A 15,081-nucleotide genomic window follows, 5' to 3' on the forward strand; every position below is an offset into this window, starting at 1 on the left:
GGGACAACCTAACAGTGGTCACCCCGTCCTGTAGTTTCAAGATGGTAGTCCCCTTTCACCCCTACGATAATGTCATACTTACCAACATTTGGCCAGCTTGTGGTTTGCTTGTGTCACGTGGCACCGCATAGGGCTTCAGACCATCTCACTACAGGCAAAGCAGACCCATGCTGATGTGTTGTTTGGATAATAACCCGATCCTGAAAGGGCGCTGCCATATTCCTGACTGGGTGGGTTTTACTCCTGGCAGCAAGCCCTTTTTGAAATTGCCTTGGTGTGGGCTCCTCTTACAGCACTGCAGATTTCCAGAACCTTCTTACAAGTCAATTTTTGATTATATTCTTATTTGTTCCAATACAATTTGTCCCAGTCAAATACCTCTACTGACTACCTGGTTTAACTTTCCTGTCCAGTCTTCTATTTTTAGTGCATTACAAGTCAAAATAATGTTTCCCACTGCTTTGGAGCACAGTCAGCTTAGTATTGTTTAAAGGGTTCATCTCCCCTATTTGGCTCCTGATTTGAGTTACGCTCAGCCATGTTTCTGTCAGGTCAATTTGCTCCTCTTCCATCTCTCTATGCAACTTTTCAGTTTCATTGAATCAGCACTTTGGTTCTTTGATACTCTTGATTTGCCCACTGCAGGCCTTTGGTAATGTTGCATCACCCGTGATGGGCTATGATAATTCATGCATTGGCCATGTAAGTCCTATGGTACTCGTGAAGCACTAGTTGCAGTTCTGTGATACTGCATTACCCACAGCAGTCTCATGTTAGCATGCGCGTAGGTGATGAGAGGTTCTCTCTTGGATTGGTGTACAGTTGAAAGATTCCATCTTGGAATTGTGTGTGTTTGTGCACATATGTACATCTGTGCCTGTATCTTTGGTTTTTTTTAAAGGACCCATCCAAGTACTGTTGCCAAAAGTTTCATTTTGGATTGATATATATTTACTGAATCATTGCAGGATGGTCTTCCATTCTTGAAAAGTTCTCTTGAAAGGTTCTATTTTGGAATGTTGTGTGTTAAAATAGTTCACATTGTCTCCAGCTCTTATAGATCTTTGCTGAGGCTTCTGGCTTACGCATCAATCCAATTAAATCGATCCTAGTACCTTAATCGCTCTTGCAGAGCTGCGTGGACTGGCAGAGTATCGCAGTGCGTCACCTGAGGTTACGCTACCTGTGAATTCAGATGGACCGTGCACTGACTTGGTCCCTCAACATTGCAGTAGGCTACAGCCTCATTCAAACATATTATCTTTACTGTGCATATTTCACCCCTGAACGTTTGTTTACAGCAGGCCTCCTAACGAGCCCAGACTGCGCAAGATGCGCTCATGCCCCTGCAGAGTTTTATCATATGGGTTGCTTTTGTCCAATCATAACGCAGTACTGGGAGGCTGTAGTTTCTGAGCACTCGGTGGTGTTTGGATGGGAGGTGGAACTCTCCTGGCTGCTGCTATAGCTGGGAGTGCATGAGGGTGTGGGTGGAACACGGGCAAACCGAGCGCTATTGAACACGGCCACTATGGTGGCCAAATGAGATATAGCATCCTGCTCGACAGTTTCTAAGCCTCCTATGTTAACCCAATGGTGACAGGAGCTAGATTGTTGTGCCGGACAAGAGATGCTGGTGCATGAGGCAAAGTAATGCCCTGCTAAATATAACAAGATATGGGGCAAGTGGTGGGGGGTCTCTGGAGTGATCCTGTAGTGGGTAAATCCAATGGTACATGGATTTTTTGCTTAATTATGAGGTCACCATGGGTGCTATTGATTGCTTTATTGAATGCAGATGACAGTGATTATGACATTATGCTTGATATGGATGTGATTTGCAATGAAATTAATAAAATTGTTTATTGAAAAAAATAGTTCACCTTAAGATGGAATACGGATGCAAAGGGTTCCATCAATATCTATAGCTGCTTATTGGCTCTTTTGGCTTATGGATTAGTGTGTGGTTGTTGGATTGATGTACAATTGTAAATGGGTTACTCTTCAGTTGATGCATCAGTGATAAAAAGTTCAACCATAGCTTGTTCGGTCCTAGAGTTTGAAGTATTGTGCGGTTTTCACCAGATTGGTGGCTTGGGGCACTGAGATTGTGTACAGTTTGGTAAAGGTTCCATGTTGGATTGGTGTGTAGTTGTTGAAATGTTACGTGCAGATTGTGTATTCAGTTGGTGTACCCTTTTTGTATGGTCACCCTCATACTTTGTTTTCCAGTGCTGATGGTTGTGTCTCCGAAAGTGCAATAGATCATGCCAACCATGCCCCAGTGCCAGTGCTCTCTCCCTAAAATATGATGCAAGTGAATTGGTAACCCCAGTTAGCATGTACTTCAACCCCCCTCATAAGTTTCTGGTAAATGGTATCAGTGATACCCAGGGCATGGGAGTTAAAGGGGTCACCAGGGCCTGAAGCACTGATTGTGTAAGCCGAGTGACCCAAATAAACAGATGACAGCAGTCCTGCCATTGCAGACTGCATGAGCAGTGCAAACTGACCAAACTCGACTTTGCCTTCATCATGAGTTGCAAGGTCCCAGTACTATTTTTAATATATGCTAGTCACCCCTAAGGTAGGCCTCCTAAGCCCAGGAGGCAGGATGCATTATATTAAAAATGTAGACATATAAGTACAAGCTTATATGTCCCTACAGTAGCCTCTTTCCATTAAGGGTAACTATAAGTGTAAGTGTTCAGGGGACCATAGTATAACATGGGCTGGCACCTGGGCATCCCGAGGTTGCCAGCTCTATTGGGTCTCAGTGAAAAGTGTCATGTTTGGTATCAAACTACTTGTCTCATCAATCCCGACTTGTTCCCCATGTCGTATTTGATGTGCCATGTATCCAGGTGGCTACCTTAGAGGTTGCCCACATGGTTGCCACAGCCTTTCACATGCCTGGCTTACATCCTGGGACTGCTGCCACCAAGGCAGGAATCTAGTCCCCTGCAGGAGGTGATACTGCTCCCATGAGTCAGAAACAAATGCCTACCTGGGCGGGTGGTATTACCTCCCTCTGTGACAGGCTGGCTAGTGAAGTGGCATATCAACGGGGTGAGTTTCAAGACTCCCACCGTCTCTGATATGCAATAAGGCTTCCCCCCAGAGGAGGAAAAAGCCAACCCTCTGTCCCAGACACATTTGCAACCCAGGCAGGTGGGAAAGTTAGATAGTCAGGAGGCATACACCCCCAGAACGCTAGCCACAACCCTAGGGTGGGCTACTTGGTCTGTACAGTCGAAGATGAGTTCTGCCATCTTAAAAAAATAGCAGAATAGAGGCTTCTGGGTAGAAAAGGTGCCACACTCCTCCTGAAGTGGTCACTTCAGGGGTGGATTAGCTGCTGGGGTGGGGAGTCCATAGGCTACTACCACCCACACCCCTAACACATCTAAATCGAGGAATTAAGGGTCTCTCCTGGCACCAGAATCTCATCGATCGACTTGCATCAAATGACAAAGAAGAGACTTAAGTCTGTGACTTCACGGCCAGCACAAAGCAAAGGTGTGAATAACTGCACCATTGGCAACCATCCTGCATCTGCACGATTGCAACTTGTCCTGGACCAGAGACCAGATCCAAAGAAAGAGGAACCCCTCTGCAAGTCAAAGGCAACTCCAGAACACCCTTAGACTAGAGGTATTAGTCCCCTGCAGCCCGCTGGCAAACCGCACTCTTAGAGACAAAGAATCACTGGCCACTGGGTCCACCAAGCGATTGCCCAAAAGTAAGTGGTCTAGTGCTTTGTGGGAAATGTAGTCCTCACCGCCTGCAAGTTTCAGGCGGCTACTGCTTTCCCCCGGACACCAGGACGTCAAACGGACTAAGGGGGTCATTCCGGTTTTTACCGCCAGGACCAGGATGGCGGGAAGGGGGTCGGAATCCCCATGGCAGTGCTGCGAGCTGCGCCGCCATGGAGGATTCTTTGGGGCAGGGGTAAACCGGCGGGAAACCGCCGGTTGCCCTTTTCTGACTGCGGCTTTACCGCCGCAGTCAGAATTGCCCATGAAGCACCGCCAGCCTGTTGGCGGTGCTTCCTCCGTCCCCGGCCCTGGCGGTCCTTGACCGCCAGGGTCGGAATGAGGCCCTAAATGCTGAGTTTGCTGTTACCAAGTCTTTTTTGGATGCTGTGCCTCAAAGGAATCCTGCAGCACCTTCATCCCGATGCTCCAGTGGCACTTTTTGTCAAGAGTTTGCATCCCCTTGTTCACCAGCACTGTCTAAGCAGCAAAATCAGCATCCACAGCTCCCGGGTTCAGCACCAGGGAAAGTCAGGACTACTCTGCACCCAGGCCCTACGAGCTAGGTAAAAATCCTCTGAATGTCTTAACCTGGTCCTGGAACCCACCTCACCCTTACCCTCACCTTTACCCCGTGTGGATTCCACTGAACTCGACCTGCAAGTCACAGATTGTTACTAGTGTATTTCCCCATCTACCGCAACGATAATGTTTTGCATTAGTAAAATACACTGATTTATTTTTCCTTTAAAAATCCATAACTCCGGTTATACTCATCTGATTGTCTTTGGTGTCTAAAATTATATATAAATCTGCTTTATTGTTTTGGAATTGTTGTCGGATTTCTTTTGAGCCATTTCAATTTTTTTCTTGTCCATGTTCATACTCTGAAATGCTTAACACATGTTCCTCTAGTAAAGCCTGACTGCTCTGTGCCACACTAGGATTTATTAGTGTGAATCCAAAGGACCTATTTTGGTAACGTGAAAGTATTACATGGTGAAGCCTAACCAGCCTCACTGCATAATAATCCACTTTCCTACAGTTGGCATTTGAGTCTTGAAAGCTTTCATTTTTTTTTTAAAATGTTTTTTATTTGATCATTGCTCGTTACATGACAGACATAGAGTGTTACAAAATACAATTACATAAGAGCATAGCAAAGCCAGTAACAATGATCAGCAAATGAGGATAGGGTATAAGATGGAGTTGCATTATTACGGCCTGGTTCAGCGTCATGCGGATAGTATTAAGTGAAATACAGTAGCAGTTATTCCCCCTCTTCTTCCCATTAGTCCCTTATTCCTCATTTCCCCAGAAGTTACACCAAGAAAGCTTTCATCTTGGCTTGTGAGCGATTTATAAGCAAATCCATCTGGATTGCTATCCAGTTATGGGAATGCTCCATTACAGATTTAAGTGGAATTATTTATTGATTCCATGGATGTGGGTGCATTTGTTGAACAATTCCTTCCTTTATTCCTCTGTAATTATTTAAATATGTCATCTTGGATTGCATCCAATTGCATATATGTTTCTACTATTCTTATGCAGTTGGTGAAAGGTTTTATATTTGGTTTGTGCACAGTCATTGAAAGCTTCTTAGGTTGGTTTGTAGTAGTTAAAAAGGTCAATTTGAATGTGGTTGTTGAATAGTTTGATATGTGTTTGAGACAACTTTTTAGAAAGGGTTCATCTTATATTGATGTGTGGTGTTTGAAAGGTTGCATCTTAGATTGCTGTATTGTTGTTCCAAGAGCCTATCTTTGAACATCATTTTACTAGGGCACATAATCTGAATTTTATGAATGCCGATGGTTTCCCTTAAAGAAAACAATATCCTTCAAGATCTGAAATGTAGTCACCAAAGAAAGAATTATCACTTCCAGTGATACAATGGATATGTATACAGGGCACCTGGTGAATGATACCAAAGCTCATCCCCTGTTCTGAAGGGTTGTTATTTATTTACACTTTTTGCATATTTGTTTTGTCAGTCAACGAAAATGAATACAAGATGAAACAATTTATGATTTTTGATTAAGCTTTTTGTAAAAGTATATCGGATATATTTGAATGGTAACTGTAGCATTGCTTTGAAAATAAATGTATAAAAGCTATGTATAAAATATCAGAGCGTTATACTAACTATGCCATTGTGTATACGCAAGAGCATATGTTGTTAATTAATACACCTAAACATAATAATAAAGTGACATAATAATAAAGTGACAGAATAATGTGCTTAATATACACACCCAAGATCAGTTGTAATTTGACCAGCTTTTCAATTATGTGAAGCCTGTTATTATTATTTTTTTGTTTTTCTCTGGCAGCAAAAAAAGAAGCCTCGGAAAATTGCCTTGGCACCCCAGGGAGCGACACTCCAAGATACAGAGAGTTGTGAGTCCCCCTCACAGGTGGAAAGGCCATCACTTGTAAAAGAGTGGGTAGTGGTGGAGAGGACAGCTTTGTCAGTAAGTCACAGCAAAAAAAACGTTTTCCTGTCTCCTGAAAGTATGCAGAACTGGAACATTATAGCAAACAACTAATTACATACATAACAATATTTTGTGTATGTTTGTGTGTTATATTCAGATTTTGTATGAGTAGATCTTTTGTGCAGAAAATATATATTTACAAAATAAGTACCTCAAACGGATGGACTCACCAAAGACAAGAAATGTATTTCCACTACAACGTTTTGGCCTCCACCATTCACAGGTACTACAAGATTGTTCAGTGACTGCACAGTTGACACTGCTGCCTTTTCAGAAAGCCTCATGAGTGAAGATGTCATTTGGGTTGTAAAATGCAGGCGATTCTGAGATTTTTATGGTATATGCATTATCAAACGGTATTGTCAGTGATGTTCAGCCCATCTGGATGCAATGAATTAAAATTGTACATCCAGAAGTTTTCTCTGGAGTCCCGTAGTTCTCCTTTTAATACATGTTCTACATGGAAAAACTTCAAATCTGGTAGCAAATAGTCTGCATGGTTAAACGGATTAGCTAAAGGCTGAGAAAGTTTCTTATTATTTAATGTTGATTTGTGATTCCTGAGGCATGTATTCTGTCATTCACTGTTTGGCCTATATATTGTATTTTACAGCTTTGATAATGACCCTGAATCACATAAGTGATGCATATTAATTGACACGTAAGATGCTGTCTCGTGCCTTAGGTTCTTCCTGTAATAGAACTTGTTACTGAAGATGTTTGTAAAAGTATTCACGTGACGCACCTTTTAGAATCACAGCAATAGCCTCCTGCGTTTGTTGCAGCATGTTAGAGTTTATCTCTCGTAATAAGAGCTTGTAAATTGGAAGCTCTGTGACAAACATTAACGGTGGTTCTTGAAAGAACATTTGTAATTTCTCACAGCTGGATAATAATGGAAATGTTTTTTACATTATATTTTTGTAGTTAGGAGCCGATGGACAATTTTGAACCACAGACAGGATTGAGCCACATTTGACCCTGCTGTTTGTATTTCAAATAAGTGCCTCCATGGGTCACTGCAAAGACTTGTCAGTTTGCTGCTGTATGACATACAAAGGATAACCACCCCTATGGTGTGATATTGCAGGTTAGTTTAGATGGTCTTTACAAGTGTCCTCTGTGCAGCAGATGCATCTTATTCTTAGCACTTGGCTGTAGATGATGCTGAGCCTAGTGTGGCATGGGTGACACAAAATCCAGTTTAGATACAAATGAGCATCTGTAATATTAATGTACAGATCAGTGACAATTTTCTGTTCCTAAATGGTGAGTAGCACATCCAGAAAAGGGAGACGAGTCTTGTGTTAACTATTGCTGCTGGTGAATTTGATTGTAGTTTTGAAGTTGTTGATATAAGCTGTAACTGCTTGCCTATTCAAGGATCTCAAGTCACAAACTGATGTAGAATGGTCTGCCAGAGGTAAGGGTGATCCCTTCTCGTAGCCATGTTGCTGCCAATGCAGGAAAGTGCCCTCCAGAAAGTATCCCAACAGAGGAAAAAAACAGAGGGCTAAAAAACCTCCAGTAAGGCAGAGGAATTTCAGAGGAAGAAAACAAAATGAAGAACCAGAGGGATCCGAGCAGAAGGAGGCACAGGAAAGAATGACAGGACCTCAGGAATAATTGCTTGAAATGATGGAGAGGAATACCCAGTGGAAACAGGAGCAATGAACACTAGGGCAAGCTTTGCAACACAAGAATAGGCATGACAAGCTTCCTTATATAGGCCCACAAACACTAAAATACTAAGTATCCATATTGGTTTGTGAAAAAGTAATGGATGACAATGCAGGGGTGGCCATCTTGGATTGGGCTTTTTTTGAGCCCAGAATCCCTCTTTATGCAGTTATGGGAAAGGGAAAACCTGGGGGAATGGAGGCGCTGAAGGTGTCCTCAAGAAGCAGCCCTTCCCAGGCCACAGGAAGAGGCATGATTACAGTGGCGGGTCTGCTGCTGCAAGGGGAGTGTAGGCATGCAGTGCAGCAACTGGCTATTATGTAGCCTGAACTCCCTGCCAACATCCAGCAGTGTGTCCTGCCTGCCCTATAAGAGCTCAGGCATTGGTATATAGTTCCCACAAAAGGTAGGACTGCGTTTTAGGGCAGCAGAACTTCAGGACGAGTCCATCTACACAATCAGAAACTGCTGACCCAATTCCTAGCTACCTCACAGTGCCTCACCTGAACTCCTAACCTTCCCACGGTAGCAGATGATTAGTTACAGCATCCTCGAACATGACACTCTGACACCCAAGGAATTTGTGGAAACAGATCTTATCCCTTTCGTTGTTTTAATCATGCATGCCCTGGGTAGACACAAGAAAGATATAAATCAAGGTTTCCAAATATTTATTGAAACAATCGTATTCTTGCATAGAGAAAATAAGCTGCAATAATTAGGCAGATGAAACAAAGCATTGTAACCAGCATTACTAACATGGTGAAAAGAATAAACAGTCCAACCATGGTGGTCTTAGACCTATATCTTCTTACCTAGTGCTGTCTCAAATTGAGAGCATAGGGTGTGTACCCTCTGATCTAGAAAGACAGCCTGAGATCCCCATACCTGGAGAGCTAAACCAGGGAGCCGGTCTAGGGTGAAGTTGTCAATCCGTCTCTGCAAGATGGAGATCAGCGTCAGCAGAGCTGCATTTCAAACAAGGGATTCGTTCCGGGACAGTAGTGGACGCAGTGCTCCTCTGACCCTCTTGGGGCAGAGCACAGTTTATATAATCAAAAGCGCTGCTGTGTTAGAGGCACAGCTCTGATGCAATGATATGTCTAGATGTTAGAAGCTGTCTCCGAACGGGCAATGCAAGCACTAGAACATATAGTTCTGTGTTACTAGCCTTGAACAGAGTGTACAGATTACATGTCGAGAAAGGCTAACTAAACAAGCAGCATGTGCAATGTATTTTTGGAAGCATATTGTGCAAGCATAAAGTGTATAAAAGGTCATTGCTAAAAGTGATGTCAGCTAAAAACGTGTAAAATCTAAAATATAAAAGTAAGCTAAAACGCAGAACCAATGTGGGCCCAAAAATGCCTCACAACAACATTGGGACTGAGCAGGATGCGAGTGGTGGACCCACAATGCTTTCAATTTTGTTCTCCCTGCATTTCCAGCTATAAACATATCAGTGTTTCTTAGCTATCCCAGTGGTTTGATGCTAGAAGCAGCAAGTATATATAGGCCCTCATTACGACTTTGGCGGTCTTTTCGTAAGACCTGCGAAGCTGCAGCCGCTGAAAGAACGCCAGTGCTGACGGTCCTAAGACTGCTCTATTACGACTGATTTTGGAATTCCGCCTGAAAACAGCACCAAAAGGATGCCGCATACCGTATAACAACATGCAATATGGCGTGGCGGTGTCCTGATGGCGGGGCGCTGCCAGCGGGGGAAGCGACGGGACCCGTCCCCTCCCAAACAACCTCCTCGATGGACAAGGTAAGTGGATCGTCAACAGGAGAGGGTGTGTGTGAGTGCGTGTAGGAATGTAGGGGGAGGAGGGGTATTTGTGGGTGCGTGTCTGCATGTGTGAGTCATTGTGGATGGTTTGAGGGGGTGTGTGAGTGTTTGTGGATTGGGGTGGGGGTGTGAGTGTTTGTGGATGGGGTGAGTGCGTGTGTGCAGGTGTGAGCGATTGAGTGTGTGAGTGTGATTGGGCGGATGAAGGGGTGAGTGCATGTATGCGTGTGCATGTGTATGTAAGTGGACGGGGAGTGGGGTGCATGTTGGTGTGAGTGCACGGGGAGAGCAGGTGCGTGTGTCAGTGGACAGGGAGAGCGGGTGGTTGTGTGTATTTGGTGCAGGAGGAGGGGGAGTGAATGTATGTATGCGCTGGAGGGGTGTGTGAATGTATGTATGTGCTGGAGGGGGTGAAAGGGGAGTGAATGCATGCATGAGTGTGGTGTTTGTGTATATATGTTAGTTTGAATGGGGGTCTATGACGTGGGTGAGTGGGGGTGTGTTTGTGTATGGGAGTATGTTTGTGTATGTGTGTGGGTATGTGGACGTGTGTGCAGGAGTATCCTGGCGACAGGAATGCAGATTTCCTGTCGCCGGGATACAAGACTGTCACCTTTTCCTGGCGGTGCAACCACCAGAAAAATGCTGGTGGTCCTCTCGTGCCATAATACCGCTAGTGAATGTAAGCAAATGTTCAAAGAGACACCATACGCAGCGAAAGACTAGCTGCACACGCCATAGAACTGGTCGGAATGACAATGACCAGTCACGCTCCAACTTTTCCAGCAACAGAGCATTAAAGAACTGAACCATGCGTTCAGGGCACAGTAGAGCTGGTGGTAGAGGCTCCATTACTCCGCTTAGCTGGAAAGGCGCAACCACTGCGAATCAGAAACAACAGCAGTAGTATTCCGCCTATTAACGCCAAAATTATAGGAAAGCTGCCAAACACACTTGAAAAGAGTGAATGGATGGCTGAAGGAATGACTCCAAAGATAGTCTGGAAGATGTACACAAATCCAACAGCCTTAAACAAATGGACAATCCACGTAGTGCTCGAAACATTGAAAATTCTGGACAACAGCTCTCCAAAATGCTTGAGGAAGTAGGTATTTAATAGTGATTGTATCTCGGCTTATGATCTTGCTATCTGGAGGGCATACGTCTCTCTAGCCGATGTCAACGCAACTTGTTTTTGGAACAGTAGCGCCTTTAGTCTGCTCACCTTGTCATAATTTACATTAGCAGTATCAATGTGAGGCCACATTTCTGATACTCTTATCTCTTGTGTGTGTGTGTGTGGGGGGGGGCAATAAAACATGTCCGCAACATGTTACGACCTTAGGGACTGAAATTGCGTAGGCAATTCCTGGTCACGTACAGCAACAGCTTTGGTAGTTCAGCACCACATAACTTCCATTCGAAAGTACATGAAATGCTGGTCGAATCAAAGGGACGGGAGTAACCTTCAGAAAACAGGCCAAGTTTGCGACCCCCGCATTGCAAAGGCCGTGAAGGGACACCTGTTTGCAGATCATTGAATGACTAACAGTAGTCTCACATTCGCTTCTGTTGAGAAGGACCTCTGTTTCGCGGTTCAGACACTTGTATTCAAAGGGCAACTTCCACTCTTCTTTAATATAGCTATTGCCTAACCGCTCATATCTGCCAATTGCAAGATGTTTCAGGCATTTCGAAAAAACGAAAAGTGGAAATGGGCAGATTTATAATGCCATGTAGGAGCCATACTGTCAATGGACTTTCTGTGACTGTGAAAGGCAACTTCTCTAACTTTTCTATGTGACGCATTGTGAAACTCGCTTTCCCTTTTAGCCATTGTCTGTTGTTCCTTGTATAAATTAAAAACAGCAACCAAGTCACTACCGTTAATGTACTTCCATGGAACGCGGCCGTTTTTCAAAGTCTGTAATGTCCAACCTAATTGCATAATGGAACGCAGCTGACTTTGTCCATAGTATAAAAGGGACATGTCATTCTGAATTATGTCAATCACAGATGACACTATGTTATTAAGGGGATAAATCCTGTTAGACAGTGTGTTCATGCCATTGTCAACAACAGCTAAAGCCTTTTCTAAATTCTCTTTATCTATCTGCCTTAAACGCGCAGCAGCTTCTATCTGAGAAAGCTTCCAGATCTCATTATATATGTCATAGATGAATCTTTTAGAGCGTGGCTTTCTAGGACCTAACAAGAAGTCCTACAAGTCTATATCTTCAGAAAGCGTGTTAAGATGTTCCTTAACTGCGGTTAGTCTGTACCCACTGTTTGCACAGTTTACCCACACTGTGTGTTGTAACTATACCCGTGTGTTGACCCGAGACAAAGCAAGGGTGTGGCTGGCTAATCTTGAAACCCCCTGAGGAATTCTCAAAACGTGCCTGACACCCATTGGTGTCCATTGGCCACAGTAACCACCCGCCTGGACTGGAAAGTGAAGAGTTATCGGTACCAGGCTGAACCTTTGTATCTTTTTCATCCTCGGGTGGCATTCAGGAAGGATTGGCAATTATTAAAGTTTGCCGGTGTGGAGATACTAGGCATATTCATTTCTTTAATTTTCGCTAATCCCAGACAGGATGTCTGCTGAATGGTGTCATTTAAAAAGATAATTTGCACAGGAATAAGGCATGCTCTAAATAAAGCTTCCCAACCCTGTATTTGCCAATCTTGGGTTCCCCATACATTCTTTACGTAAATAGTGTTCTTCCAGTATTCGTAACCTTCAACTGCAAGAGGGGAAACAAAGGAATCTGAATAAATCAGTTTTGTATCAGTTAGCAACATTTTCCTAACTTTGGAAGGAGGTAACTTGAAATAATATGACTCTGCATATTTTGTGTCATGCCCAGAAAATTAAGTACATTTATATGAATAATATTTTGGGCTCCCCACAGGTGGTGTTGAACAGTATTCCTACTGTGTTTAGTTAAATACCGATCTATGTCTAGTTGCATAGTGCAGGTAGTAATGTCCCCAATTGTTATAGCAGAACATTTCCACATAATTCTTTGTGTTGGTATATACATTATCACTTTCAACTACTGAATAGTCTTTCATTTCAGTTAACATTGAATCAACTGTCTGGACATCCCAATCATCAGATACAACACCAGGTGTAATTACATCATTCATAGAAATTTTGAAGACTTATGGAATTTGAATGACCTCAGTAGGCCCGTATATATCAAATGGAACTTTATCTCACTCAATCCCATCAGGAATTGGTACAGCTGAAATGTTCAAAAGGGACAAGTCTCTTCGGACCTTATGTGAGGAATGATATGGAGTTAAGGCTTCATCCACAGGCTCAACAGAGAAGCGTTCCGGAAGGTAATGATCATTTATAAGTAGAAAGAAAACAGTCACAAAACCAATCCATAGAAATTATGCAAAAAATGTCAAGCAGAACCATAAATAGTTCCATAGGTGCACTAAATAGTTATTTTTAAGCCATATATACAGCTTACGTGTCTTTTAAACAGTTTCATTCACAGGAGTGGATGAAGTGGAAGAAAAGTCATCAGTGTCGATGAAGTAACCAGAAGCAGTCTCTGCAAACGCAGGAGCAGGTGCATTACCGGTGGATGGATCCACTTCGCATCGAGGCTCATGTTAGACGATATCATCAGTTTGTGTTGTGTTGGAATAGAAAACAGCCAAATCCCGGAGAGGTTTTGTCGTTGAAGTGGTAACTGGAATCAGCAAGAGCTCATTTTCCGCCCTCCTCATGGACAAGGAGGTATTTGTAGCATCGTTGGGCATGCTTGTGTTGTCAGAAGTATTGTTAGTTCTGCTTTGAAGAGGTATATCCTGTTGGGAAGTGAGAGGGGACTGTTAACTACCCAAGGGACCGCTGGGTCTACTGTGCAGGATCGGCCACATGGTGAAGTTTGACATTGTCAATGGAAATGAATCTGTTAGCTTTGGAGCCTAGCAGCGGTGGTAAGATGACAGTTCTGATACCTTGTATTCCCAGGACTGGGACCGGTGCTCTGTAGTACGGACCGAATTCCTTCTTCACAACGATCTTCTCACGAACCAGATCCTCGACTTTAGGAAACCAGCCAGTAGAAGTTGTTGGTAAATCCCTTATTCCTAAAGTGGCAGCACTGGTGGATGATTTATTATCACAAAATTGATGAAGCTCCTGTAAGACAGTGAGACGTTCATTTATGTCAAAAAGTGTATCTGATACTACTAAATCAGGGCCATCAAGATCTGGGACACACATAGGTATCCCAATAAGTACCTCATAGTGAGTGCGTCCCCCCAAGGACCTTCTTGGCAGATTATTCAGTGCTCTCTGGACCCCATATAGGTGATGAAGCCAACTGCATCCAGAACCTAATACTCTACCTGTTAAGGACTGCTTTAGATTACGATTCCTCATCTCCACAATCGAATTTCCCTCAGGATGTTATGGTGAGGAGTAATGGAGTTCAACACCCATCGTCCCCATGGTGTCCCTGAATGCCTTAGAGGCAAAGGCAGGGTCCTGGTCCGAATGGAATGCTGCAACTGCATACGTACCGATAAATATCAGCCAGTCTTTTATAACAGTTTGAGCGTCAGTCGACTGCTGAGGCCATACCCACAGGAATCTAGAACAAGAATCTACAGCAACTAAGATGTATTTGTATGCACCATCAGAGTGGAGCGGACCGCAGTGGTCCAGGTACACACATTGTAGTGACCTATTGGACACTAAGAGGGATGTCTGCGGTGGGCGTTTGATGTTGGAGCCCTTAATCTGCTGGCAAATGTCACAACAAAGGACGTCTTGTTTTGTCTGTTTGTATAGACCTGGCCACCAGAAGCATTTCTGTAAGAGTGTTACTGTGGTTGAAATATAACGGAATGAGTAGATGTGACACCCTCATGCGCTGCTTTTATTAGATCTAATCTCTGGTGCTTAGGCAACATTCTGTACACTGATGTGGTAAGAGTATTTTGTAGGGTATTCTTTTGGGAGAGGCTTGCCTTCAGCCGAAGCTTTCACGGCAGTCAGAACTTCATTATCCAATCTTGTGTGCGAACGAGTCACTGCAGTAACAGAAGCCGTGGCTACTGCAGATTTGGCTGCTTCATCAGCCAAACTATTGCCGATAACGTGTACTCCTACATGTTGGTGGCCCAATGTATGTACCACATGGACGCAAGGTAACTTATCTTTGAGATCAGCCACCCTCCCCCACAGAGTTCTGTATTTTATGGTGTTCCCTTTGAAGTCTCTGAACCTGTTCAGTCGCCAATGTTTGAGGTAATCATTGTAAGACTGGATACAGTATTATGAGTCACAGACAATCAAAGTCAGTAGTCCTCGCTCTGT

At 43.7% G+C, this 15,081-nt stretch overlaps 1 protein-coding gene across 5 annotated transcripts in view; it reads left to right on the forward strand.

Annotated features, from left to right (window-relative positions):
• Nucleotides 1–15,081, forward strand: part of LOC138266392 (putative nuclease HARBI1) — a 331,311-nt gene that overhangs the window by 220,101 nt on the left and 96,129 nt on the right. For all 5 annotated transcript variants that reach the window (XM_069215160.1, XM_069215162.1, XM_069215158.1 and 2 more), the window contains one exon: nucleotides 6,092–6,232. In XM_069215160.1, coding sequence (XP_069071261.1) covers nucleotides 6,092–6,232 — 141 coding nt within the window. The remainder of the gene's footprint in view (nucleotides 1–6,091; nucleotides 6,233–15,081) is intronic.

This window comes from Pleurodeles waltl, chromosome 11 (assembly GCF_031143425.1).
Source record: "Pleurodeles waltl isolate 20211129_DDA chromosome 11, aPleWal1.hap1.20221129, whole genome shotgun sequence".
NCBI classification, from domain to species: domain Eukaryota; kingdom Metazoa; phylum Chordata; class Amphibia; order Caudata; family Salamandridae; genus Pleurodeles; species Pleurodeles waltl.